The 13,136-nt window shown below is 36.8% G+C and overlaps 1 protein-coding gene across 1 annotated transcript; it reads left to right on the plus strand.

Moving 5' to 3' along the window:
• Nucleotides 1-959: 959 nt before the first annotated feature.
• LOC115436416 (uncharacterized) lies at nucleotides 960-3,911 on the plus strand. The gene is made up of 8 exons (XM_030159288.1): nucleotides 960-1,124; nucleotides 1,209-1,269; nucleotides 1,360-1,487; nucleotides 1,569-1,667; nucleotides 2,066-2,250; nucleotides 3,014-3,071; nucleotides 3,200-3,262; nucleotides 3,399-3,911. Exons 1-8 carry the CDS (start codon nucleotides 966-968, stop codon nucleotides 3,909-3,911), a joined length of 1,266 nt encoding a protein of 421 aa, XP_030015148.1. The 5' UTR covers nucleotides 960-965.
• Nucleotides 3,912-13,136: the final 9,225 nt, after the last annotated feature.

Genomic DNA, 13,136 nt, shown 5'->3' on the forward strand with positions numbered 1-13,136 from the left:
CTGCCTGTCTATCTGTCTGTCTGTCTGTCTGTCTCTACTGAAAATTTATGGTGATTTGGCTTCTTTTAATGCTGCCACTTCAGTCAAATTCCCATTAAAATAACAAGTTTACATTTATATTATATCATTTATAGATAGATAGATAGATAGATAGATAGATAGATAGATAGATAGATAGACAGACAGACAGACAGACAGACAGACAGACAGACAGACAGACAGACAGACAGACAGACAGACAGACAGACAGACAGACAGATAGATAGATAGATAGATAGATAGATAGATAGATAGATAGATAGATAGATAGATAGATAGATAGATAGATAGATAGATAGATAGATAGATAGATAGATAGATAGATAGATAGATAGATAGATAGATAGATATAAACGTGTGCATGTGCAACTACAATATTAATATGTAAATAATATTCAATTTCAATTCTATATTCATATAAATATTTATATTAATACCAAATTCCTTATTTTTCTCTTATATTTCATTTTTCACTCCTTTCTGGTCTTTTTCTCTGCACTTGTGTATCTTATCTTTTATCTTATCTTATCTTGCATCTATGGATCAAACCCCACTAATTCTATTACATTGATTGTTATTAATTTATTAATTTCTGTGATCTACCACATATTAACTGTAGAACAAAATGGTATTTTTCTATTAAATTTAATCTCAGCTTCAGTTTAGACAAACTTGAATATTTCACCAGTCAAAAAGTGCCAAACTAACTGTGAGAATCTGTCGCCATCTACTGGTTAAAATGGAAGAATCAGTCAACTTTGAGCCACAGGTGACTGTAATCGTGCAGTGATTTGAGATATACAGCACCTGACCAAGGAACAAAACAGACTATTTAATGAGCTCAGTTTGTGCACAGGGGTGATGTTTTTTGTTTGTTTTGGGGTTTTTTTTGCTACTGTGACAGGGTAAGGCCAGGAGAATTAAATATGTCATACAGATATAGTCAAATACTGCATGACGGTGATTGGAAGAGGAATAGTATCCCATCGGGTCGACAGCTTCACAGGTCTCCTCTGGTTAAAGACAAAACAGACAACTTGGATTCTTGCAGCGGATATCTGAATGCAGATTGTGTGGAGCCACAGGTACATAAACAGACTCCTACTTAATCTGGATGTCTTTAGCGTGACGCACAGTCCTTTATTAATCATTTTCACACCTATAAACAGACACATAAAAGTGATGATGACAACAGGTCAAATAATTTCAACAGCCCTGAGACCAATCAGGGTAAGCCACCCAAGTATCATCAAGTATGTATGTATTCATTTATTTATTTATGTATTTATTTGAAGCCTAAAATGCCTTCTACTTTTTCAGCCTCCTTCGGAAATATATTAGAAGCTCCTAACTCCATGCTGAAAGGAATGAAAGGGTATCGGCTAACACCTGAGGATGAGGACTTTATTAAAAAATTGATGATAGAAAAAGAGGTTAAAAAACTACAGGTGACTGTTTTGCTCTCAATCACTGGTTGAATGTTTGTTTTCTTTGCAGTGTGGTGATATAATGGGTGGCTGTCTTTGTAGAGAGACCTGGAGGAGGTTCAGAAGTTGTTAAAAAGGGAAGTAATGGCCTTAGAGATGAGTCTGGCATCAAAGGATAAAGTACAAGCTGAACTGAACCAGGTGAGCTGCTCCGAAGGATTGAACCTGACACAACTCGTGCACATTTAGTCTGTTCATTTCTCTTTAGTGATCACATGATGCTGCCAGAGTTCTGCTCCACCATAATTTGAATCTGAAAGTGCAAGCCTCTGTGCACTTTCTGTATTTTATCTTTAACATAAAATACTTTTTTATTTTTTTCCATATAATGTTCCTTCCTTTTGTGGCACAACTGTGAAACTGGTTACTTTGAGATCATTCCTCTGGCATTTACTGTCTGTTAGATAACGTTTAGTGGAAACTCTCGCAAAAGACGAGGAGGGTGTTGACATCCATAAAGGTTAGAGGAGACAGATTGGAGAGGGAAACTGAAGGGATCCTGCTGATGCTAAACCCATATGTTTGTGTGTCTGCATCAGCTGCCATCCTGCGAAGCGCTCACCGAGTGGGCGAAGGTGATAGTCGAGATGACGTCACCACTGACGGAGGTAACAGACATGGATGCCAAGTCTCTGCTGGCCATGTTGACAAAAGAAAACATCCAGAGAGCCACAGAGGAGAAGAAACTCGAAATACGACGGCTTGAGAAGATGGTTAAAAACAAGTAAGATAATCACACAAACATTAAATGTAGGATTAGTTTTAACAATATTATACACTTAATGTGAATGTGGTTTATGGAGAAGTACTAATAAATGATAATCACGGCCGTATATATGACTCAATTATCTAAATCAGTGGTTCTCAATCTTTTTCTAAAGAGGAAGAAAAAATCTCCAGGCCCCCCCTCAACCCAACAACATTGTAACATTGGTGCAATTATAACTTTTATTGAAAGAAACATCAAGATTGTAATAATACGTTTTGCTTTTCCTTGAAGAATTTGTTGTGCAAATTAAATATACCTTAGATTTTTGCTTGAACAATACAAATAAACGCAACAATATTTTTCCAATTAAAAGTAGGAAATGTGCAATTATCTTAAAACTATGACAATAGTTACTCTTTTTAGAACAACAAACAAATTTTGGTAACAAACCATTTGTTCCACCTGCTACATATTGTAACCTGAAGAAAAAAAAAACATCCCAGAATGATCCCATGCCCCCCCTGGCTGATCTAAACTGTTTATATGCTGTGATTTGATTTATTTCTGGACATCATACTAAATTTCTTTCTATATTTGTGTTAAATCTGTGTAAATTTAATGTGCTATTACAGTAAGGATTGATTGCTTCCTTTGCTGATTACTTATTGATTGCGTACTGAGCTGATGTTTATAACAAGCAAATGTATGTTGAGCAGCATCTTAAAATATCCTGTACAGTAAAATGTACACGCATTTTCAACACTGACACGTGTGACAGGAGACGGAAAGAGGCTGAAGAGAGAGGGCAGCTTGAAAAACAAATTGCTAGTGAACGGGTGAGTGGCGCTGTGATTAAATTTGTCACGGTGGTTTATTATTATTATTATTATTATTATTATTATTATTATTATTATTATTATTATTATTGTTGTTGTTGTTCAGTCCACATGTTGTGTAATTTCAGGAGAAGATGCAGGGATTAATGATCGAGCTATCCAGCCTGAAATCTGAATTTGCACAACTCGAGGTGTGTTTTAAATCTAATACTATTCTTTTGTTTCTGGTGAGTAGTGTTAGCATATGATTAGTTGAAAATAAGAAAATGAGCACCTGCAGGCTTGAAAGGGTTTTCTGAATTTAAAAGAAAAAAACTCTTTTTATAGGAAGCCAATAAAGCTCTTGAAATGCAGATGAGCACTGAAGACTGGCCAAAACTCAAAGTGAAAGCAGAACGAGTAGATACCCCAGAGAAACCACAAGCTGATAATAGCCAAGTGAAGCAGAAAGGCAGAAAAAAAGCTGTTAAATCTGCTGAAAAGTTGCAGGATACAACAAACCAAAGTACACCAACAAAAGAGGAGACTAAACAGAAGTCTGGAGCTGCTGGGGACAAGTCGACAAAGATGGTAAAAGTAACCAGAGGGCGACAAAGGAAAAAAGAGCAAGAATCAGTTTCCCAAGAGTCAACGGAGGCTGGGAAAGGGAGAAAGAAGCCCACAGGAAGTGTACGGACCACAGCTTCCCAACCGAGAAATCAAAGAAAAGTGAAAACAGTGGAAAGGCAGCCCACATTACAGTCCAGAGCTCCTATTCATGACAAAATGGCCGCTGAATCTGCAGAGGATGAACACAACACTGGACTGAGGAGGTCAAAGAGGATAGCCAATAAAAAGTGAATGAGTCTGTGGCATCTGTTGGTTAAGATGAGGTTGTTGGTGAAGTGCATTTTAGAGAATTACTTTTTTTATTGTGTAGTTATCTGTTTAAATGTGCTTTGTTTATGCTTTTTTGTGCATACTCTTTTAAATCCATGTAACTTGTTCAATAAAGAATGTCGTACAAGAATAAGTTACTGCTGTTTTTATCAAGTTCTGTGTTTTTTTTGATAAGATATTTTCACACACAGTTTTGCGTGCCGGTTCTCTAATTTCGGTATAACAATGACACTACTTGCCCTTTTTCTAAAGATTAGCTCAAACCCTCATCTGTACCATATAATACTACAGTCGTGGAAAAAATTATTAGACCAACCCTTGTTTTCTTCAGTTTCTTGTTCTTTTTAATGCCTGGTACAAGTAAAGGTACATTTGTTTGGACAAATATAATAACAAAAATAGCTCATAAGTTTAAGAGCTAACAGACAGTTATTCTCCAGCTGTTCTCGTATATTCATGGGTTTTGTTGTTTTAATTCCATACCAGCCGACAGTGGACGCTCATGCATCATCCCATACACTGTAGTTCATACCGTTACTGTAACTTTGCTGTTCTTCATAAACCTGATCTGCACTAACATGTTTGAGTGGAAATCAGTTGTTTTTCATTATTATTCTTATTATTAGACTTTAACCCTTTCATGCATAGTTGTCACTACAATAGACAGCTATTCTACAGCTGTTGTCTTGTATATTCATGGATTTTGTTTTTTTGTTTTTTTACACATATCTTTATGAAAGTTTTAAGACACTACATATCTTTTTTGACATGAATTGGTAACATTGTGTAGATCTCCCCTGAGTGAGAATAGTTATAGTTTTTGCACAATTTATCAGTAAATACATGTTTCTTTGCTTCAAAAATTAAACGCATGGTGTCCAGCTGAGTGGACATTTTTGCAAGTTCATGAAAAATAGGTTCATGAGAATTTTTTTTTTATTATCATTATTACTATTTTTTTTAGATTTTTTTTTTTAGATTTTTTTTTTCATAAGAAAATTTTCAGTCTCATTGTTTTTTTCATGCCTAAAGAGAAATAATAACACTCAGGAAAAAAATCTTGATTAAGGTTCTCATAATTCGTGCATGAAAGGGTTAATAACCAAAATCACTTAAGTTCTTACATCAATATCTATGGCATTGTGCTGCCAAAAATCTGAAACAGAATCTCTTTGTCATTGTACAACAAAATTGAGGTAGAGCTCTCCAGTTTAGTGCAAGAATGACAAGGCACAACAAATAACAGTCAGAAGGCACACTTATTTACATTAGAAAAAAAGTATTGCAACTCGGAATGTTCGTAAAAAAAAAAAAAAAGTGCAAATAGCATAAACGGTGCTTTTAGGCATTCCATGTTTTGTCTGTTTTAGTCACATGATACACACAAGAGTTAGTACTTGATTGCATAACCATTGTTTTTGATGGTCAAATATATTTTTTCCGTGACTGTATTATGTGAAATAATTCTATATTTCCCGATGCTAAAGCTAGTTTGATTAAAAGCCAACAAATGCTGACTCTCGCCTCATGTCTCTTTCACTGTCAAAGTTGGAAATGAGTTACAAGTGCTGGTGAATTATTGTAATTTCCTTCGAGTAATTCTTGGATGGTAAAACAGTAATTTGGGTGTAACACTGTTAATCTTCCATTAACTCCCAATCAATTGGTCTGCGCTCAGAGGAAGAAAAACACCCCACGTTTACTGTCCGTGAGGCTGCAGTGGGAAAAAATTGTGCTGACAGATGGAATGTTTCGAAGCACCTTCTAAAGTTACAAATTAAGTTCAAGCTGATGCTCAGGTTTGTCTACCATTTGCCAGGGTTAGCTCAACATACGGCCACGGTCTTGACAACTGCAGTAACATCTATCTTAAGTTCAATTACATTTTTCCACCTTGGGTCTTGATCCTTGACTTTCCCTGTAGTCTCAAAAGGCCCTTTTCTAGTCTCGCTCTAATCCTTAAAACCTGACGAGGGATTTCCCTTTTTCTCTTCACAAACCTTCACACAGCACTGTAAGATTGGTGAAATATTTGTCTGATGGTCAAGCACAACTGCCCAGCCAAGACCAAAGTAATATTAGTGGAGGGTGGAGATCATGGAGCCATATCCTGTTATTAAATTTAATAGTCTAATATCTGTAAAGTCAGCTTACCTTTCCAGCAAACATATCGTGAGCAATGAGTTTATTCTGAAAATAGGTTTGGTTTCTGTAGAGTTCCTCCTTTTTTATTTTTCTGTTATCCCTGCATTATTTCTGTTTTCTTCTCTGTGGCTCTGCGTTCCTCTCACTCTTTCTGCTTGTGTTTGCCAAACCTGGAACTCTTTCAGCATCGAGGCATGGGAACGTTACCTCAAATACGTCAATTTCAGAAATCAGATCTTGTTTACGGATGGAGTCCAAGCAGACATTCAGGATCTTGGCCCAAGGAACTGTGGGTCATGGATTATATACAAATTGCTCATGTCTTTCGCCTTGTGGCTGGGTAAACTTCCCTCTGTATTTAGCCACTTATAAAATGACCTCTACAAAGTGGGCATACAAAGCAGCTATTGTGTCATTATTTTATTATGCCGCTTTAGTTTATTAAAGGGAATTGCAGAAGGAGTTATGTTTTGCCATAATGGTGCCATTACTTGCAAAAACAGACTGTAATTGAACTTTGCAGCATCTCCTGTTCAGAGTTGCAGCTGCATGAAGCCACCGCTAGAGGGCACTGCTCTGGGTGACACATCTGTTAAAACAATGGTGTGAAGATGAGAGAGAGAGGTGGAATGTCTTTGGTGTGACAGTTATTCAGTTTCAGACTCCGCCCCTCACGTTGGGTCATCTGTCATTCCCTGTAACCCCTTTCTCTGTCTACCTTGGACACTGAGACAAGGCGTTCCCCATGCGTCTGCCAAGGAAAACCCTGTAAAAGAAGAGTAGTGAGAGCAATGTCAAGAAAAGATGAGGCCTGTGACACATGAATGAGCAGCTGTGACATCTGTAGCAGGACAGGAAAACTGTGAATACTACTGCTCAGGCCTCAGAGAACTAAATCAGTGGTTTCCAACCTTTTTGGGCTTGTGATCCCATTTTAACACCACAAATTTCTGGCGACCCCAGACATTCAAAACGGAGACTTTCCTTTTTTGATGATAAAATTAATTTGTTTTTGATCATGTAATAGTTTGCTATACTATGTTGCAAATAAACGTTAATTTTAGACGACATTTAGTCAATATAATGTATATTATTATGGTCGGAGGCAGAAAAGCCAGGTGTAGATTACTGCACAAGGTGAGAATTTTATTTTCCTTGGTCAGGATATGTACAGTCAGTCCAGCTTGGATTTCCAAGGCTGACAATTAATACTGAACAAACAAGAACTGAAAGAGCTGCAGCACCTTAAACCGACCACAATGAACATTGACAGATAAACAGTACCACAGTGCTTCAGTTTCAGCTTCAGAGTTTGTCATGTCTTTTATGTATTGTGATTGTCTCTTTCAACTCACCATATATTTTTTATTAGTTTTCTTTCTATTTTTAGCAATTACCAGAAATTTCAGGTGACCCCATTTGAATTCCAGGTGACCCCATGGTTGAAAAACACTGTACTAAATGCTCTTTAATGATAAGTGTCTAACAATAGTCACAAGTGTGAGAGAACTGTCTCACTGAGGTGGGTCGTATCCCTACAAAACTGAATTCTCCTCAGCTTTGGTCAGAGGAAAAACATAAAACCAAACTTAAAGACTCAACCATCCACCGATGACTAAAACCATCTACTGATCTAAACTGTTTAGTAACTTTAGAGCCACTGATTCTATCAATACATGTAAATAATTGGTGTAAAATACAGTTTGTCATCTTGTCATAGTCATCAGATATGACCCATCTGGACGTTCAGAGGCTCCGTAGTTGCCGTGGAAACACTGTCATCTTCTACAACATTGTTTCACCAGTAAAACCTGTGGAGTTTCTCAATCTTTCTGCATTTATTATAGTTTTAAATCTCATCTAATCCCTTCTCCCTGATTTTTTTTTGTTGTTAATTTGTACATGTTTTCTCTCCCAATATGTATATAGTTATTGAAATTTATAAAATATGTGCATGGTAGTGGGTCCAAAACTGCTCTTGATATTATACATGTTATGCTCTGTAATATAAACTACTCTTCCAAAACTTAAAAAAAAAAAAAAACAAAACATATTGAGTTTGATCAATGACAGTGGATAGAGACACTTGTTTTATGCTCAGTTATTGATATACTTATTGGAAATGTCACTCTTTCTTCAGTTTTCTCTGTTTCTGATATAATAACCTTTGAATTTACTCTGAGCTTTAATGAACATCAACATGATCAGTGGATGAAATATAGGAAAATACCTGATTTACATTGAAAAAAAACTCTAAATACTGAGGATAATTTTATAATAAATGGTAATAAATCACTTGAAAGGTTAAACAGAGAGAAAAAAAATATTTGGAAACTGCCACCAAAGTTGCACTGGATCTTTATGGGGTAAAAGCATCAGTTTCACTAAAATACACTTTAACTGCAGCATAGATTTAACTAATAGTCAGATATGAGCAAGATGTTCAGTATCACATCCTAATGTCATCCTTCAGCCTTTTCTTTATTACTACTATTAGTCATATTGTAAGAACATGTTAAATTAAGTGTCATCATTTTCTAGGCTGCCTGTGGCACATATCCATCTATAACAGGCCAGAATATTTTGACTAGCTCTTGTGAAAAATGCTATAAATACCAGTAGTGCAGAAAAAGAATGCAAACTGCTTTCACACACACCTGTACTCAATTCCTGTGCTTGCTCTATCTCATGTAACATACTCAAGTTCACCACAATCAGTTGAGCGTGAATTTTCTCAAAAAAGCATGACTTGAATCCCCAGCAGAATGTATCCCCTGCTATGCATGATAGACTGTGTGCAAAGCCAAACTTGTCTGCTTCGATTTAGCAGCTGTAAACGCTGACAAACCTCCATCATGGGTTCTCAGGCAGTGACTCCTTGCTCAGTCAACAGTCTGTGTGTAATCTCCCTGCATGTGACTAGATCGAGCTGCTGCGCTCCAATAAAAACTTGTTCTCCTGGCAAAGGAAGAGAGAGCGATCTGAGTCCGTCAAAGCTGGACAAACACTGTCCAGAGCTGAGCCGCAGAGGAGGCAAAGACCCACTGCGAAGACCAACAGTAGCCTTGACTCCTTGGTTTTCCTTTTCTGGTCTGGCTACGTTCTTATTATTTTTCTGTCTCTGTTTTGACTTTCTCACACTTTCTCCAGTCTCATCTCTGCGGTCTGTGCAATGACAGGTGGAAATATTCTGACGTGTGTGTGTGTGTGTGTGTGTGTGTGTGTGTGTGTGTGTGTGTGTGTGTGTGTGGGGTTGTTGGGTCGAATACACTGAGCTGGAAGTTGTGAGGAGCTGATAAGAGAATCCCAGAGATGACCGATTTCAAAAGGATGAGAAATTTACAGTGTTGTAGGAGCAAGATTTGTTAAATTCTGTGAAAACTTCAGGCTTTAAAACTACAGGGTGGGTGAAAAATAACTAGGCATCAAAATTTGGTCATAAAATCCAAATTCCTATTTGCAAATTTGTTGAAACAAATCATTCTTGTTCTTTATTACATGGACAGAATGAAAGTAAATCTTCATATGTCAATGTAAGCACCGGTGACGTCACCCAGTTTCCTCAAACGGCCAGGGATGGAATGAACAACCTTCTGATGTCACTGAGAACCTCCTGAATCCATGAAATAAGAAAATAAGAAGTCCCCATTAGTGTTGTCTGGTTAAACTTCATGACTTCAGTGATACTAACAATTCTATAAGCAATTTGTAATGCCTAGTTACTTTTCACCCATCCTGTATATATAACCACAACTCTATGCATGTTGGCAGCAGACATGTTAGATTACATTACATTAGAATAGATAGAACAGAACCCTCAGGAAACTGAGGTTCCAATGTCAGCACAGCACTGAATATACACAAGAAATACCACAAGAAAATAGCAAAACAATAACTATAAAAAACAGTAGTGAAAAAATTTCAGTTGCACATTGGAAAGTACCAGTAGAAATAAGTGACAAAGTAGTAATAATAAGTAGCTTATTATGTTATAATATATTAAACCAGTGGTTCCCAACCTTTTTTTGACACATGACCCCATTTTAACATCACAAATTTTTGGCGACCCCAGACATTCAAAACAGAGACTTTTTTTTTGGCTAAAACTAATTTATTTTTGATCATGTAATAGTTTGCTATACTATGTTGCAAATAAACGTTAATTTTAGACGACATTTAGTCCATGTAATGTATATTATTATGGACGGAGACAGAAAAGCCAGGTGTAGCTTACTGCACAAAATGAGAATTTTATTTTCCTTGGTCAGGATATGTACAGTCAGTCCAGCTCGGATTTACAAAGCTGACAATTAATACTGAACAAACAAGAACTCAAACTATTAATTATGAAAGAGCTGCAGCATCTGAAACTGACCACAATGAACATTTGAAAGATAAACAGAACCACAGTGCTTCAGTTTCAGCCTCAGAGTTTGTCATGTCTTTTATGAATTGGGATTGCCTCTCTCAACTCACCATATATTTTTTATTAAGTTTGTTTTTTTGTTTTTTTTATCAATTACTAGAATCTTCAGGCAACCCCATTTGAATTCCAGGGGACCCCACGTAGGGTCCCGACCCCAAGGTTGAGACACTCTGTATTAAACTATTCACAATATGTTATGTGTGTGTATATAGTTTAATAATCACAGAATAAAAGTACTAGTAGAAACAAGTGGCAAAGCAGTAAATAATATTATTAATATGAAGCATCTTATTATGTTATAATATTGTTGGAGTTCATAACAACACTGCAAAATCAGTGTCTCATCCTGTGTGGCAGGGCTTGGGTCAGTTTACTCCGGCCCTCAGAGGAATGCTGGGAATTGTTTGCACTGTCTGCTCAGGCTCCTGCTGCTTCTGGCCCAGTTTTGTTTCTGAAAAGAGTCAAACACACATGCACGAACTCCATCGTTGCCTGTCATTAAATGCATGCGTCCCACCCTGTAAATAGAACAGTGCCTTTGGTGTTTGCATTAATAGTGTCTGAGGAACTCTGGAAGGTAGTGGAGTCGGTGTGTGTCTCTTAATCACGTCTGAGTGTGTGCTTTTAAACCCATAGGAGACAGAATCTGGGATCTGCACTCAGTTTCTGATTCTGGCGAAGGCGACGTCCCGGTCTGGTTGGCGAGGTGTAAAAGTGAGCCTGTTTTTGAAGATATTAATGCAAATATTTTGCCAAGTACAGAAATAAAACAGGGCTTTGTGGGTTCATCTGACACACAAGCAGGAAGGAATTCAGCTTTTTGCCTCAGTCACATTAAAGAAAATAGTATTTCTGTTCAACATCACAATCTACACTTGACAAATGTTCCTGAAAACACATGACAAGACTTTCAAATGGTACTTCACATCATGGGGCAAAAATACCTGTGGTTTGGTGCTCTTGGTAGTTCAAAGCATTTAATGTGTGCTCCAAATTACCCACGGAGAGGTGGCTGTAAATTCTCATCCACCCACTGCAGTATGGGATTCAGAATAGGTGGAAGAAATCCATCACTTATGTGAAAATGATCTTTTAATTTGTCTGGACAGCTCTTCCAGTCATATTTCAGAGACTCCTTGGTCGTCTTTCAGGCTATAATAATTTCATATATTCACCCTTTAGGGCTTGAATGCCAGACAGCTGCCATTCCTTATTCCTCAGAATTGACGTAAGGCTTTTGCAGCGTGAAAATATAAAAAACACACCCAAGTCTTTAGGTCCTTAGAAGACATATAAGCCGTGTAAGTGGAATAAAAAATGTTCATACTTGTCTTAATGTGCCTGTTTATACCTGTAGGAGTTGCACTGTCACATTTATTTTCATTTACTACATAGACAGTGCTGATGATGTATGATATTGTGACCAGTTAGACAACTTTATGAGCAAGATTATAGGAAATTTATATGATCTTTTTTTTTTCTTTTTGGATATTTTTTCTCTGCATTTTATTAGCTGTCAGCACAGTCAATTTGTGCAACAAAGTTAAATACACAATCGTTAAAATGTGATGACTATGCATAGCATTTATTTTAGTGATTAATTTTAACCTATAAAAATCTTTAGCTATTTTTGATGGTGAATTCCAAATTAACTCAACTCATTAACTCTACATCCAACCTGATTTATTCCATTTTATTATAATATAACCCTCTGCATATTGCATTATTCAGTAAAAAGCAGTAATTTTACTATATTTAGTTTACTGACCATGTAGATGTTCACAAAAACAAACATAAACTAGAAAAGCACTCGGAGAGCGTAGACCTCCGCCAAGGCAGACCACCCCCCCCTTCGATCACCAACAAAATTTAATCATTTGTTCCTTGTGCCAGTATCAACATTTCCTGAAATTTTCATCCAAATCCATCCGTAACTTTTTGCGTTATCTTGCACATGGACAGACAGACAAACCAACGCCGGCAAAAACATAACCTCCTTGGTGGAAGTAATTAAAAGATCATTTTATCAATACAGAGAGCACTCAAGAAAAAGTGACTTTTTAGCTAAATATATCCTTAACTGAACATAAAAACAAGCAATTACAGCTACTGTCAGTTGTCAATCTACATTGGTTTTATTGTTGAATTAATGTTGCAGAAGATGATTCTATATGGAGCTTCTGAACACCAAAATGAGTCACGTGATGCTGCTAAAAAGCGGAGAAACTGCATTTTACCTCAATTATTTTAATGCATTGATAGGATTCGTGGCTCTTAATTTGTTAACCATTGCCGATCAGAAGATGCTTTTGGTCACCAGTGGCTGGTCAGGTCTTTTAGGGTTAAAAAAAACAACATTTTGGCCTGAACTTTACATTTTAATTTACAGTTTAGTTTCATCACAGTAGAAAAGGTCAGTTGAGCTCATCCGTAGGACAGAGACATGCTGTTGTGACTGTCTTCAAATTAATTCATGTTATCCTTTATAAAAAAAAAAAATTTAAAAAAGCACTTCCTGACACCGTGCCTCTTGACAGATGTAAGGGGTTTGTCTGAATTTAAGGCTATAAAATAGAGCTGTTGTGTGAGCCTCTACTGGGAATGTGTATCTAGTT

The sequence above is a fragment of the Sphaeramia orbicularis genome, chromosome 2, assembly GCF_902148855.1.
Source record: "Sphaeramia orbicularis chromosome 2, fSphaOr1.1, whole genome shotgun sequence".
NCBI lineage: Eukaryota > Metazoa > Chordata > Actinopteri > Kurtiformes > Apogonidae > Sphaeramia > Sphaeramia orbicularis.